General features: G+C 31.9%; 2 protein-coding genes across 4 annotated transcripts; one reads left to right on the top strand and one right to left on the bottom strand.

Annotated features, from left to right (window-relative positions):
• Positions 5,073-9,967, top strand: LOC18611676 (shikimate kinase 1, chloroplastic). Of its 2 annotated transcripts, none has more exons than XM_007048057.2 (11): positions 5,073-5,252; positions 5,404-5,694; positions 6,696-6,754; positions 6,992-7,046; positions 7,138-7,210; positions 7,608-7,695; positions 8,573-8,655; positions 8,756-8,888; positions 8,984-9,062; positions 9,369-9,433; positions 9,523-9,967. In XM_007048057.2, the coding sequence occupies exons 2-11, from the start codon at positions 5,475-5,477 to the stop codon at positions 9,583-9,585; spliced, it is 918 nt and encodes a 305-aa protein (XP_007048119.2). In that variant the 5' UTR covers positions 5,073-5,252; positions 5,404-5,474; the 3' UTR covers positions 9,586-9,967. The 2 variants fall into 2 exon arrangements, with proteins under 2 accessions (XP_007048119.2, XP_007048120.2); XM_007048058.2 differs by having other exon boundaries at positions 5,341-5,694.
• On the bottom strand, positions 10,483-13,553 carry LOC18611675 (F-box/kelch-repeat protein SKIP6). 2 transcript variants are annotated; one of them, XR_001929142.1, is made up of 3 exons: positions 12,171-13,553; positions 11,779-11,966; positions 10,483-10,952 (listed from the first exon to the last, which is right to left on the bottom strand). XR_001929142.1 is itself a non-coding variant. In XM_018126388.1 (2 exons), the coding sequence occupies exon 1, from the start codon at positions 13,287-13,289 to the stop codon at positions 12,192-12,194; it is 1,098 nt and encodes a 365-aa protein (XP_017981877.1). In that variant the 5' UTR covers positions 13,290-13,553; the 3' UTR covers positions 10,483-10,952; positions 12,171-12,191. The 2 variants fall into 2 exon arrangements, 1 of the variants encoding a protein (XP_017981877.1); XM_018126388.1 differs by lacking the exon at positions 11,779-11,966.

Raw genomic sequence — 15,837 nt, 5'->3', positions numbered from 1 at the left:
TATTTAAGTTTATGTTGTTATTTGGATTATTTATGTACTAATTATTTAAATTTATATCGTTGTATGAATATTTATTTTTAGTTATTTAAGTTTATTTTTAAGATATTTGTTTTTAATTATTTAAATTTAAATTTTATTATTTTGTTTTTATTAATTTAAGTAGTAGTTAATTTTATGAATATGTAGAGAAATATTATTATATATGTATACGAATTTAGGTAATTGGATACCTATGAAGAAGATTTTAATAATTTTGTTAATATAAACAGGTTAGAATAATTATAGGTAGTAAAAATATAATAGGATTAAAGTTAAGATAATAATTTTTAAAATTATTCAAATAGTTAATTTTTTATAAAATTAGAGTTCGAGATATTTCAAAATTAATGAGTACCTTACCCGTTGACATTCCTAAAACGGACTCTCGATGAAGCTTTACGTTAGGGTCGTGATCGTTGCCTGTCCACTTATCTTGGCCACAAAGCTCAAGTACGAAAAGTTTCAAAACTCGCATTTATTTCCACTCTAGTTCTTAAATTGTTTTTAATTTTTGTTGTAGCTTTGAAGGAGTCGAGGTAGTTTTCCACAAGGCGGCTCCTAATCCGTGGATTAATAACTACCAGCTTCATCATTGGGTTAATGTTCGAGGAAAACTATACTTTCAGAGTTTCGGAATCTATTTGAACTTTTGTTTAATTATCCTTATATTTTGACTGCAATTTACAGTGGCTAAAACTGTTATTGAGGCTTATTTATACGACCTCTCCCACTGTCGTTTTTTATAGGGTTCACGGAATCTTCATTGGCAACGATTCAGTTTTCAGCATAATTCGTACTCAGCTACGAAGGCTAAGGGAGAGGCATTGGTCATCCAGTCAAAGGGGAGTACCGGTATCATGAACGGAGGTGGTGTTGAGAAGAGAGGTCTCAATGCCAAGAACACTATCTCTATTGTCCTTTCCATTTCGTTGTATTAAATTTTATGCCGAATTAAAGTCTTTCTCTATTTCTTTAAAAAAATTTAAATCAATTTTTTGAAAAAATACTATTGAGTATTATAATTAGGGTTTTAGGAAAAATTAAATTGATTTTAAAGTTTTTTGAATTGAGGAAAAGCTTTTTAAATTGATTTTACAGTTTTATGAACAGAATTAGGGGTTTTTTGAATTGAGTTTAAAGTTTGTTGAACTAGTTTATAGTTCATTGAATTAAATTAAATTGGTTTAAGGGTTTCATCAAATCCAATTGAATCAATTTAAGGGTTTTTTGAATTGAGTTAGGATTTGTTAAATCGATTTTAGGGTTTGTTAAATCGATTTTAGTGTTTGTTGAGTAAGACCAATTAGGTTTGGGGCTTGTTAAATTGATTTCAAGATTTGTTGTATCAGATTAAATCGATTTAAGGGTTTTCTAAACTAAGTCTACAGTTCATCAAATTGGTTTCAGGGTTTGCTGGACTAGACCAAATCAGTTAAGAGTTTTCTAAATTGAGTTTAAAGCTTCTTGAATCGAATCGAATCAGGTAAATTTAAAGGTTTTTTTTAATCAAGTTAAAAGTTTATTGAATCGGTTTAGATTTATTGATTCAGTTTAAGGGTTTATTGAATTTGTTTTAGGATTTGTTGAACCAAGTTTTAGAGTTTGCAGAACCGGTAAGTGTTCTTGATTTATTGATGGAATCAATTTAAGTTTTGTACCAAGTGGATCATTAATATCATGTTTTAGTTGTATATAAAGATGGGTTTAGCGATTGATTCTGGCATCTTGAAACTGTAAACCAAAAAATATATAAAATTAAGAGCAAAACATCTAATGAAATGAAACGCTAACAAAAAATTGAAATCTTGAAATTCTAATTAAATTTTTTTGAAATAACTAAAAGAAATACAAAGATATGAAAAAAAATAAAAAAACGACAACAATAGAAACTGTGAGAGAATTAAAAAAAAAAAAAAAGAGAAAAGGAGATCTGAAATAACGAATGACACCGAAAACTTGAAAATATCAACAATTTATTGACATAAACGAAGTAGAAAAAAGAAGACGAAAAAGAATTAAAAACACAAACTAAAAGAAAAAAAAATTAAAATTTTATTTTAAAACCCATGTTAGAATATATGAAATGACTTTAATACCTTGTATGTTAAAATCAATATACTTTAAATTATAGTAATTTTTTAATTAAAAATTTAGTCAATATAAAAAAAAATCTAAAACTTCTTTTATCATAAAAGATTAAAATCCCTTAAAAATACAAATTAATTGATTAAATTTTTTATATTTCATATTCTTAAATTATAAATTTTTTTTAAAGAAAAGTATCTAAAAAGTGTTTAAACATAGTGTGGGCATTCAAGTTGTAACAACATAAATGATATTCAGGACTCAAATTTGACAAGAAAAAAGGCAAAACAGGAAAAAGATGGAACACCTACCATTTCGCAGTAAAATTGAAAGGTCGTAACCAGACAAGAAATTAAATAGGCAACAGGACCACGTGGTGCCAGAAGGATATGCTTCTTACCATATACGGTAATGTGATGTCCAGTTATTAAAATATTGGGAATGTGGCCTCCACTCGACGTTCATGTAATGTATTTATTCATATAAAATTAATTATGATTTAGATTTGACCCTTGAAAAAATCACTAAAGACTCAAAATTATTTATATATAACCGTTTCTTTTTTCTTTTCCTCTCTTCTTTTGCTTTTTGATATTGAGAGGAAATATTAACAACTATGTAAAGTTCATACTACTTGAATTTATGCTTAATTTGTAGGCATTTTGTATATCATCCAAGACATAAATTGGCACTTGCTTTTTGGATTTTATTGTTTGAAATTTTTTTTTTTTAAATTGTGATCCAAGAGGACATTTGGATTATTAGAGTTTAAGTTTTCATTTTGAAAGTTTCAGTTTCAAATTTTAAGATAGACAAAATGAGATTTATAAAATCATTATATGATTTAGAATCAGGTGATTATACGTATAAAAAAAATTATTTTAATTGTTTTTATATTTTATAAGATTTTACATAATTGTTTTTATGCCCCACTGCACAAAGTTTAAAAAACCAGCCCTCCTACCAAATCTCTGCAAGTAGATCCGTGATGTAAATGACCAAACTAGATCTCTGATTGTTTTTTTTTATTTTTTATTTCTTAACGTGTGTTCAATATGCTCTTTTTAATCACTCGAATAAATATTTCCTAACTATCATGGTCAAGGGGAAGGGAGGTTGTTGGCCCAGCCCCCGATCATAGAATAGCTAAAACAATCCAAATTTGTTACATAAGATAAATATTGAATAATTGTAAGTAAAATAATATAAAATTCGTATCATTACCATATGTGTTGCGCAAAATTTGAGGGCACTTCACAAAATTTAATCGCCAAAACAATTCGGATTGAAACAATGTGCAACACTATAGAATATAGACGTTCTAGATTAAGGACCACTTCAAACTATTTTTGAAAATAAAAAAAACATCCTATTTATCATGAAAAAAATGATAAAAAGTTTGAAAATATATTAATTTGACTTGTCCGAACAAAACATTTTTAATTTTTAAGGTATAATATTTGAAAAATCTTTTAGTTGTTTTAAAAAATTATTTTATTTTTATTACATTCAATCAATATTTTATATTTTTATTTAAAATAAAATAAAATATTTATTATTAATTATCGTTAATCAAAATATTACATAACACTAATATGATTTGTTAATTTACGTCACATAACACTGATGTGACATATTATAATATATGATAATGATGTTGTTATGTGCAATTTCACTCTATATTATGTTAAAAATGATAATGTTATTTTTATTAACGATAATTAATTAACAGTTAATTTGTTATAATGACATATTTAGTTTAAAATTAAATTATACGAATTTAATTAGATGAGATAAAAAAAATTATTTAAATTTTTTTAATATTCAAGAGTTTCTATTATGTCAATTTTTATTCTTAAAAATGTATAATTAAAATATATTATCATTATTTTTTAATTATAATTTTAAACAATTAAGTATAATCTTTAATCATTAACCAGCTCAATATGATAAATATGGTTAGAACACATGATTGGAAATTTGAAGATATTAGGGAAATGGCTTTAAGTTGTGTCTTAATGTCATGTCATTAAATTTTTATTCACCCAGTTATAATGTGCAAAAGAGTTAACAACATATAAATATCGAAAATATAATAAAATTCAGTAATTGACTACATTTTACATTAATAAAATCAATCTACTGAACACTTATTAAAATATGACAATATTATCAAACTTTTATAAAATATTTTTACAACAAAATATTACTAAATAATTTAAGAAGAATTTGGAGAGAATGATTGTAAATTGTTTATCTTTTTCATTTTTTCATAAAATTAGATAATTCTATTTATATACAAAGATGACTTTGCCAAACAAACACAACTATCTATTTTCAATGAACACGATTATCTATTTTTCAATAAATATAATTATTTCTTTAAATAAATTCTGAATAATTATAATTATTTAAAAAACTTTCTTTCTTTCATTCTTATAGTTAAAAATGTCCAACAGATAATAGCCCATAACTTTCAACCCTTTAATTAATTATTGTTTATCACATCTGAGCATATACTTCAATAATACATTTACCTAAGTGATCCGATTATAGTAACTTAATTCCAATATCAGAAAAACAAAATTGACGGCCACCGCATGGCCATGGACAAGACCATGACTTGATCCCAGTTAAAATGTTGGAATATCCGGTCAAAATAATAGTATCCCAAATTTAGACACGTGGCAGAACGAGAATCCGTAACAACTACCCCTGAATAATTTGCACGTGAATGTCACCCCTTACCTTCCTTCTCTCACTTCCTCCACTCGTTTCTTTTGCTAGTTTAGTCGTTGCCACCAACCCCCGTCACGGAGGTTGGTGGGAGTGGCCAGCCTCCACGTCATCATCGCCACATTATCTTCAAACCATAATTTTCCAAAAGATTTACGTAATAATTATTATATCTAAAAATTTATTACATCTAAATTGTAAAAAAATTCTTTATACTGTTTTCAAGTCCAAACCCCCCACTTTAAAATGCGCCAACGCTCAATGCCAAAAACAAATTGCATATTGAAGAAATTATATAAAAATAATTTTAGTTAAAAAACAGCGCTTACCGCTCACCGGAGAGTCAGAGGGCAACGCTCTTCACAATTCAATTTCTCTATTAATTTTTTGAGGTACTTGAGTTCCCATTGAAATTCAATTTCTTAATCTTGTTAGATTAATTATTATTTATTATTTAATATATATGATTATTTCCTGCAGTGCGTGAGTTTTCTCTTGAATTGAATCCGAGCTTTTCTGGATTTTGTTTCTTTTTTTAACAAGAAAAAAGGAACTAAGAATTTGTCGAAGAATTTATTGAAATTGATTGAATCGAGGGCGGTTGGAGGTTGATAATGGAGGCAGGAGTTGCACGCAAGTTGCAGTATCCGACATGGATTGAGTCGGAAAGTTTTGGGAGAAAATCGACCGGTTCTTTGCGGTTCGGTCGGAGACTATGGGAAGACCAGAAGGTACGGGTGGTTGTTTCGGCTCACTTTCCGGTTCAGGCATCTTCTAATCGGAATAGATCAGTCTCTTTCGAGGTTTCCTGCTCTTCTTACAAGAACTTTTCAGGTACTTAAATGGAAAAATTAAAATAAATTACTACTGTTTTTAATCATGTCATAAGTTCATTTATCATATTTATAATGCTTGTTAAGTTATTAAGATTTTTTTTTACTAATTTTGTTCTATGATATGCTGGAATTTCTTAAAATGATCAAAATACATGGTATCAAATTGGGAAATAAAAAAGGAAGAAAGAGAATTTTATGAGTAGGATTTTGTTTTCCTTGTTTGGAGATGCAGATGCTTTGAATTCAAATCCAATTTTTAATCAGAAAGCTTCAAACAAGACAATCATCATTTCTGTGTCTTTGAAATGTTTCACCAAATAATAGTCATTTTTTAGTCCAACTGTTAGGTCTTGCTTGACAAGGGAGAAGAGAAAGATGGATTGATAGAAAGAATGATAGAAAAGTGAAAGGAAAGAAAAAAAAAGTTTGTTTTTTTATTTCTTTTGCTACCGTCCTTGGTCAAAACAAGAAACGAAAACAGAGAGGAAAGAAATTTTAATGCCCTTTTCTGTTCAGGTAGAGAAATTAGAGGAAAGAAAATTTGAATATCTGATGGAATGACACTGTAAATTTACAACTTGCTCATTTCTTTTCATTTGCTCTCTCATAATCCACCTGATTTGGTGATATTGGTTTTTGTGAGCCTAGATAGAAATAGTTCTTTTCACCTATTATCTTTTCTTTCACTTTCATCTACTCTGAAGTACGAGCAGAATGCTTTTTGTTTCTGTTATTCTGCCAATCTTCTTCATTTTCTCACTTTCCTGCTAAGTATAAGAGATTTTGGATGAAACTGCCATTAGTATGTTGATGTTGAGACTTTGAGCCAAAAGGAGAGCATTACAACTCAAAACCTAGGATCCCTATTCCCCCCCATCCCTTCCAAATACACATACTTGAATTGAGCCCAGGTGGCTAAATCGACATTGAGATTATGAAAATTTTATTATACAAATGACTGAAAACAACAATTTTTTATTTCAAAATATTATTTTGTAGCTTCAACATTGGAAAGTGGAAGCTTTCATGCACCGTATGATGAAACTTTAACGTTAAAGGTAAGAAATAATTCCCTGTTATATCTTTAGTTTTTTGGCTCATAAAGTATGTTAAGGTGCTTAGATACTTTTTTTTTTCATTTTATCTTTATGTCTTCCATTTAGTGTTTTGGAATCTATATCTGTTAAATATTTTTTTTTAGTTAAGGTCTAAAACACTAAGAATGGAAGCTCTCTTGTTGTGCATCTGAAATTGTTCTGCCAGTGTATCTTACTTCATGTGAATAAAATTTGCAGAATAAGTCACAAGAGATTGAGCCATATTTAAATGGGCACAGTGTATATCTTGTTGGTCAGTTTTTCTTTTGTCCAAGTCCTTTAATTTTATGTAGTCACTGACTTACTTTCTCTGGTAGCTAAACTTTATGAATGTGAATATGCAGGATTGATGGGCTCTGGAAAAACGACAGTGGGAAAGATTCTATCTCATGTACTCAGTTATTCATTCATTGACAGGTTTGTGAGTCCTCTGATTGAAATGTTCATTCTCCAATTAGATACTGGAAAGAAGAAAAATAATATGCTCAAGCTATGGCAAACACCTCTCTTTAATTTCCTAGTTCTTCTCAGTGTTGCAAGTGGTCTTTTTGTAGTTTTTAGTATGGAATTAATTCTTTGGTCCCAAGGAGGGGTCTTGGACTATGCATCATTTGAATAATTCAGACATTGGTATGTTCACAATAGACTACACTTTCCGAAGGGGATTTGATCTACTCTAGATACATAATTGTCTAGGTTAAATATTGCAGAAGCAGAATTCTTTCCTGGATGTCTACCAATTTCCAATTTAATGGACTGCTTAACAGGTTTTCTAATATCTGTCTCAAGAATGTCTTTATGCTATAATTTTCAGTGACACATTAATAGAGCAGGAGGTAAATGGAATGTCTGTAGCTGAAATATTTAAGCTTCATGGGGAGAATTTCTTCAGAAAGAAGGAGGTTAGTCAGATAACTCCCACTCTTTATGCAATTATGCTTGCATGTCTTCAATGTATTTTATTTGAATTATTAGTTATGTTGATAATTCATGTAGAAAAAGTAAGCCATTGTAACAATGGGTGGGATTGACTGTCAATATTTCCGTGGCAATTTTTTTTGGATCAAGTTGGTTTGAGTTTCATTTTTATTTGAAATTTGATTTTGGGGCATAATGCTTTTTATTTGAAATTTAATTGGATTGGTTTGATTTGAGTTTATTTTCTATTTTAAATTTAATTTAATTTATCTTCTTTTTCTAAAACTTAATGGACATGACAAGGTTGATAGTTAAAAGGGTGCAATTATCACAACAATGATGCCTGCATATATGTTCTATCATTGAAGATTGTAAACTAGTATTGGTGTCACTAAAGCATGATGTCTGCTGCTGTCTCATGCAGGAGTGGATGATATGAGTTTCCATTGTAAAGAAGACCGAATTAAAATTTTTCTTGACATGTCAAAAGTATGAAAATTAACATATCATGTCAATAGGAACCTTCCTATTCAGCCATTAGTTACAGAAAATTATTGCAGACATGGAAATTAGACCAACATTTGGAGTTGGTTCTGGCTAACATGACCATGTGAGTTTCACTAATCTAAAGGGGAGCCATGGTAAGCCAGATGGCAAATTTCACTGACTTGAACCACTGATTTCAGTCTCCAGTGTCACTTATTCTAAACCATTGCTTCTAATTACTTTGAGGAAACAGTACCAATTGTACCTTATGTCTGTTTGTCACGAGATAGTAGAATTAATCTCTGTGTACATTCTAATACATGTGCACATTTCCAATTGAATAAAAGCTTTTATATTCTTCTTCCTGTCTTCCAGTCTGAGGTATTGCAGGGGCTCTCTTCAAAGAAAAAACTTGTTGTGTCTACTGGTGGAGGTGCAGTTGTATGGGATCAGAACTGGTACAGGGGAATTTAATTGATTTAGGTTCTACTTTCTATGGGTTTGGTTTTCTGTTGTGTCAGCTATAAAAGTCTGAAACTCTTCTATTTGGGTTATCAGGAACTATATGCAGAAGAAGGGGATTAGTGTCTGGTTAGATGTACCTTTGGAAGCCTTGGCACAGAGAATTGCTGCAGTAGGTACCCATTCTCGCCCACTTTTGCATCATGAACCTGGTGATCCATATACAAAGGTAGTCCATAGCTGACTTTATTTACACTCCTTGCTTAGTCTTGGTATCATATCTTCTAGTGCATTTGAGTTTTTGACATTCTGACCCTTTTACAGGCTTTGAAGCGTCTGTCTTATCTTTTGGAGCAGAGGGGTAAAAATTATGCTAAAGCAAATGCAAGGGTTTCCTTGGAAGGTTGTATGCTTGAACCTGTCTTACACTTATATGGTTTTTTTTTTTATTGTCATGTACGTTTGGACAAGATCTTCTGAAACTGAGTGCATTGGTGCTCATTTCTTCCAACTTGTTTACATTTTCTGAAGATGCAACATACTGTGTGATGTCATGGGCTTTCTTTCTTTACTTGTTTCTTTCCATCCTATTCCCCTTGTATCTTCATTGGACATGGCATGTTCATGCTCGTGTTGCTCTAGTGTTTATGTTTTTTTCCTGCCTATGATTTTGCCTTTAATAACCCAACTTTTTTCGAATTTTTTTCAGAAATTGCAGGCAAACTAGGTTATACAGATGTATCAGATCTTACTCCAACAGAGATTGCAATTGAGGTCTCCCTCCCCCCCCCTCTCTCTCTTTCTCTGTCTTTCTCCTGTTATTCAATTAAGATGTTGGCTAAATGGTTTTACAATCTTGTTAGGCATTGGAACAAATTGAAGGGTACCTAAAGAAAGAAGGTGGCATGGCCATTGCAGGATTATAGTTTGGACAAAGCTCTAAATATGGTGCTTGAATTTCATCTTAGTTGTAGCATATACATAGCATGTCAAATGTGTCTAGTTTTTCTAGGGCAGCACTGCCACCATGCAGTGCATTTGCTTACACAACTAAGTCGTGAAATTCCACATGTATTGCGCTAATGATGATGCAGTTGTATATGTTTGCCCGGTCCACGAAACCTTAATTGTTTCATTGAGACAAAGGCATTCTTCAGCATTTTTGTGCTGAACTTGAACCAAGTGAAAATGGGCTCTGTGAAATGTTGCATGAATTGTGGCTAATCGACGAACTGGAAATTCTTTTTTTTTTCTTCTTGTAATTGTTTCATTTACCAAATGTCACAATGTAAATTATCTTCATGGACAGTCCGTGCATATGGCCCCCAGCACCTTAACGGTGTGTTTGGGAAGAGGAAAAAGGAAGGAAAATAGTTTTTCTTTCCATCCTTTTGTCCCGTCAGTAGAGAAAGGGAACTAGTTTCTATTTAGGGGCATTCTGAGATACTGACATGAAAAGTAATAATATTAACTTAAACTTCTATGATTGGAACTGTTCAGCATTTACGCTGTACAAATAGGAAAAGGTTTTGTAAGTAATTCCCTTATGATTATCATAGTTATTGCAATTCTTCATCAATTTAATGCAATCATTGAGTGGAGATGTTTATAGGTTCTAACTACTTTCCACCCATATAATTAAAGTAAAAAGACTTGAAGGCTACAGTTTGGGAAATGAAAATAGTGTATCTGTGAGAGTTGTCTACCGACATGGCTGCCTAAAAGCTACTTTAAATGAACCACTAACTTGTGTATCAGAACTTAGGCAGCAAAGTTACAGATTTCATTCATTGCTCCAATTAAATAAGAGATGGAGCCGAACAGAAGAGATTGATCTGAGGCAATTACGGGCCCAAGCTTTTCCGTTAGCATCATACCATATGTTCATTCAATTACAATGAAGCACCAAAGACCTAACAGAAATTAAAAATGATAATTATCAGCACATAAACATGTTACAGCTTACCATAAGTTCCAACTTCCATCAATTCATTACAGACAAACATCTAGATTTTAACATATGCAAAGCATAAGTTGGCAAGGACCAATATCGACAAGGAATCACTAGTCACATTGTACAACAGACACACAAGGAGTAGTTAACTCCCTTTATTTTGAATGGCTCAGACGGGGCAATATCTGTTATTTCCAATTGTAAATTGCTTTGAGAGAAGTAACCTGAGCCAAAGGAGAAACAATTTCGCAGGTCGTTGCGATGACATTCCAAGGAGATAACATTCACATTCATGGGGCTCAATCTGAAGCTTGCTCCCTCTGGCTCCACATATTCCTCCTGGTCAAGAGAACAACATCAGTGTTACATCAATGAACAGCATCAAAAAGGTAACTAAGAAAATTGCAACCAGCAAACTATCAACAAGGTAATAAGTAAATAGCTTTAAAATTTTGAAAAGTTGATCGCTATAGTCTAGAAGATAACCAAGATAATACAAGCAAAATTTTGACAAAAATATAAATAAAGATAGTATTAATAGGTCCCACTTCAAGAGTTTCATTCTTTGATGGTTGTAAAGGACAGGTTTTTTCCTGATTTATCAGACCTTGAATCAGTAAGAGCAAGCAAGGAGGTTAAGAAATAGAACTGCCAAGAAGTAGCATGAATAAGAGGTGGTAAAACAATATACTACTCCATGTTGCTTCACCAATTTCTCCCTAAAATTAGAAGAGATATGGCAAAAGGGATGTAAATATCAACTGAAAGGCCTCGAATCTTCTTTCTAATCTAGTTATGCCTGCAACAGTAATATAGCCTTAACCCTTGCCAACAGGATATCATGTAGAATCAGACAAAAATGACTACTGCAAGAGAAAAATTTACTGCCTTCTTAGTCCAGGTCCAATAATTTGTGAATTCAATTTCATCTTAATATCAGAAAAAGTATAAACTATGCACGTTTCAAATATCAACATAGCACAAAGATATAACAGCATAACCATCAACAATTCCAGAACAATGTTCTTGATATCCCATTTTGTGTCTTGACCAGGTATCTTTAATTTTTCACAGAAAGTAGATATTAGTGGTAAAAATTCAAGATGTGGCAAGTCCAGGTACAAAAAGAACAAGCCGTATGTTAACCACAGAGGGTAGCTATTACCATATTTGATCTACATGCTAAAGAGAAAGGAGTGGATTTTGTCTTGATAGAGAAATTGGAGGAAGGGGGGTACACATGACTCATGAGCTGCAGCCATGTAGCACAATCCTAAGTCCTGAAGCTTTAAGGTTGCCACATATTGAATATACCATTTTTCAGGAAACAAAAGAATTGGTCATACTGAGTGCCTGGATATGCAGAGTATAACCGGAAATTAGTTATACAAGGTTAAAATATTAGATGAAATTTCATAATGCATGATGACTGTTAACAACAGAGAATAGTACATATGTGTAATCTGCATAACCAGGGCTCAAAATTAGGTTTATGGAAAAAAAACATCTACTACTACAACAATGCAAAAATCAAAGAATTCAAACCATAAACTTTACCAGACAATCCTCCATCCAATCTCACAATGTAACCGCCAAACAATGCACAATGGAAGATCTTGTAGGAACTGTAAGAACAACATCAGACCACTCAGTTCTGCCCCACAACTCCCCTCCTTCATCCTTCTTCACCTCAATCTCCGCGCACCAAATCTCCATTTCCTTGCTACCTTCATTTTTTGATTCCCAAACCACTATCAACTTCCCTCCCAAATTCGCCATCGTAGCACCGCATAAAAACCTCGGCAATTCTTCCTCCAACCCTTTCAACTCCTTCCAAGTCCCTTCCTTCACATCATACCCTCTTATTTTCCCCAAATAATCGTAACAAAACAAAACCCCATCAATCACACACGCTCTTCCCCTCCACCCATTATCCAAATCAGTGTCCACCGTTCCCCAACTCCCACTTTTGACTTCATAGCAAAGTCCATGTCTATCGGCCATTGCATAAACTTTCCCATCAATAACCGCGCTTGCATGCATCCACTTATACCGGATTTCAACGGGGCTCGGAACCGCATTCCATTTCCCCGTTTCGGGATCGTAAACTTCAGCCCAGTTCTTCGACCGAGCCCAATTATCAACAACGCAGCCGCCGATGACATAAATTTTACCGTCGACGACTCCGGTGGCGGCAAACTCGCGGGAAACATGCATGTTTGGAGCTGGTTCCCAAGTGTGGGTCCTGCAGTCAAGGGACCACACGTGTGAAGAAGGGATGTCCGCCATGGAGCCTCCGAGGACGTAGATTTTGTGGCCGAGGGCGGCAAACGCGGAGCCGACAAGGGAGGTGGAAGGGATAAGAGGGAGAGGGACGAGGATATTTCTGGGACTTTCTGGTTTGGTGGGATTTTGGTAGAGAGTGTAGAAGCGTAGGACTGGGCTGGTGGGGAGGCGGAGAGAGATGTAAAGGAAGTGTTGGGAAGATTTGAGGAGGGTACGAGTGGTGTAAAGGAGAGGGGAAGAAATGAGGGATCTCATTGATTTTGAGACTAATGAAAGAATTGGGTGGTAGCATCTTGGGACACGAGCTATGATGTTCAAAGCCACGTCATCTGGCAGGGATGGGATAAGCGGAGGTGGCGGCGTTGGCTCCACGATGGTGCTGGTGGACATGGTTGATGGATGGGTAGTTGGGAATTTTGATAGGTAGAGATTAGTATAGTTTGGGAGAGTGTTAAACTTTTAACTGTCAGTTGGTGTCCTGGCTTTTGGCCCAATAATTATAGTACTCAGGAAGCCATTGTTGAACTGAAAAGAGACTGTTAATAATTATAGTACTCAATAATTATAGTTGATAAGAAGAGGTTCTGACATTTTGGGATCTTCAAGTTCATGTTTTTGTCAAGTGTGATTTTCGTCTAACTTTTTTTATTTTGATTTTTTCATTAAGCAACAACAAAATTCCCATTGATTACTTGTTAGAGACATAGGGACCATTACGACAACAAAGCCCAAATCAAGAGAGGCCGAAGACTTAAGGACCTACCTTAGCAATGCTTGGGCCAACATCAACTGAAGCTGAAAGCTATGCCAGACCATCTTAGCAACAACATCGGGTCAACTTCTAAAAAGCCTAAAGTCAAATTTTCAAAGGTCCTTAAAGCCTCCGAGCAAGCTCACAAAGATCGGGACCAATCGATCCAGTTCTACAAGATGTAGACGAAGCCCATTCTACATATTCATGTATAATAACTAAATAACAAGTACAAACTCAATTCTCATGCACTCACAACTAGCTTGAAACCTGATGGCGTAGGTAGCCATTGAAACAACCTCCATTATGGCAGCTCTTTTCCGTCAAATATTCTCTTTGCAGAGACTGTAGTTTAATCGAGGTACGTTGGATGGTATGCATGCAGCTAATTAAGGTCAGACGCCAGGCACACGAGACGATCCATCCAGCCATAATTCCCCATAGCTAGCTGAGAGAAACGTTGGATACAAGGGCGGCATTAGCTAATTTTTATTAGGGCATCAAAGATTAAGAAACATAAAAATTAAAAATTTTTAAAATTAATATATTAAACTTAACTATTGATAATTAAAAAATTTATAATAACTAATAATTTTATATAACATGTAAATAAAAAAAATAAAAGAAAAAAAGTTATAATAGTATTTTAAAAAAATTTTGTTTGATGATGGTAATATCCTTTTTAATATAAATAACTAAATTATTTATAAGAAACTTATCATTCATTTTGTTTTGAAGTTTTGTTTTTTTCAAAAATTAATTTAAAAATTTATTAAAAATATAAAATATATAAAATTTAAAAATTTTGAAAATATTATATAATATAAAAATTTAAATTTTAAATATTATATAATATATAATATTTTAAAATATAAAATTTAAAATATCTAATATATAAAAATTTTAAAAATATTATATAATATATAATATTTTTTAAATTTATTAAAAAATATAAACGACTAAAAAATTAATATAGTCAACATCTAATATTCTTATTTTATTATATTTATGTTTGTAATACTAAATATTAAACTATAATGCGTAAAATATAAATAGTTAAATATGATATACAGAATTAATAATTTCTTTTTATACTCAAGATAATTTTCTTTCAACTAAATATAAAATGTAAAGTACATTAAAATCATATACTCAAGATAATTTTTTTCTTATATAATTAGGATTAATAAAAAATAACATATTAGTAAAATTTTAAACAACAACCAATAATGCAACACTAGAATTTATGTTTGAGAATTATATATACAATAATTTTTTAAATTTTAAAAATTAAAATCATTAAAAATAAAATCCACATAATAGAAAAAAATCATGATTGAGCAAATAGAATGTGGTTGATGATTCGTAGAATTTAAAAAAATCTATAAAAATTTAAAATATATGAACAAATAGAATATAATTAAATAAATAAATATAAATAATAATGATAATATAAATAAAAAAATTAAATAAAAACTTTACCTTTTTATAATTTTACAATACAATGACAGAAAAGAAAAAATGAAAAGATGGGTGGAGAAACTTAAAAAATTTTAAAAATAAAAAATTGAATAAAATTGAATGAACTTATAAGGTTATTTTATTTTTTTAATTATATTAATTATTTAATAAAAATTTATTTAAAAAATTTATTAAAAAATATATAATATAAAAAAAATTTAAAAATTTTGGAAAGCCATGCCCGTTACAAAGGGACGCTCCGCCCCTGGTTGGGTACAAGTTGTATGGATCGGAAGCTCTTTTTCGCTCACAATACCGCATGCCGACGGCTAGGAATCAATCATTTCGCTCACTCATTCCTCTAATGTTACTGCATGCACTACATAGGTGTGATGGAGGGAAATTGTTTTACACTTAGCCCTCCAAATGCACATTCATTGGCTTCAATTAGGCATACATAATCTCCACCGTACGACTGAAGTCATAAGAAACAGAATTTATGCAGATACATCTCATGGAAAAGGCAAACTTACGGCCATTATCATCCGTACAATCTCTCATCAGCGTTTTCACCTCCATTGTACACTTGTTTTGCCTGTAATATCATTGTTTTATTGCAGGAAAAATAAGTTTGAAGCCCAATTCTGCCCATAAATAAGCCCTTGCAAAATTAAAGACAAGAGCCATCAACAACCATCAAAGATGGAGCCAAGAACTCTACCAAGT

This window comes from Theobroma cacao, chromosome 1 (assembly GCF_000208745.1).
Source record: "Theobroma cacao cultivar B97-61/B2 chromosome 1, Criollo_cocoa_genome_V2, whole genome shotgun sequence".
Lineage (NCBI taxonomy): Eukaryota > Viridiplantae > Streptophyta > Magnoliopsida > Malvales > Malvaceae > Theobroma > Theobroma cacao.
This window is presented reverse-complemented; position numbering and strand designations above follow the sequence as displayed.

What these genes read in the sequence shown, in the direction of transcription:
- LOC18611676 (XM_007048057.2), top strand. Translation starts at nt 5,475, where the DNA reads ATGGAGGCAGGAGTTGCACGCAAGTTGCAGTATCCGACATGGATTGAG. An exon ending in ATTTCTTCAGAAAGAAGGAG is followed by an intron (nt 7,696 to 8,572) that starts GTTAGTCAGATA and finishes CCTGTCTTCCAG; the next exon opens with TCTGAGGTATTGCAGGGGCT. An exon ending in CTGGTGATCCATATACAAAG is followed by an intron (nt 8,889 to 8,983) that starts GTAGTCCATAGC and finishes ACCCTTTTACAG; the next exon opens with GCTTTGAAGCGTCTGTCTTA.
- LOC18611675 (XM_018126388.1), bottom strand. Translation starts at nt 13,289, where the DNA reads ATGTCCACCAGCACCATCGTGGAGCCAACGCCGCCACCTCCGCTTATC.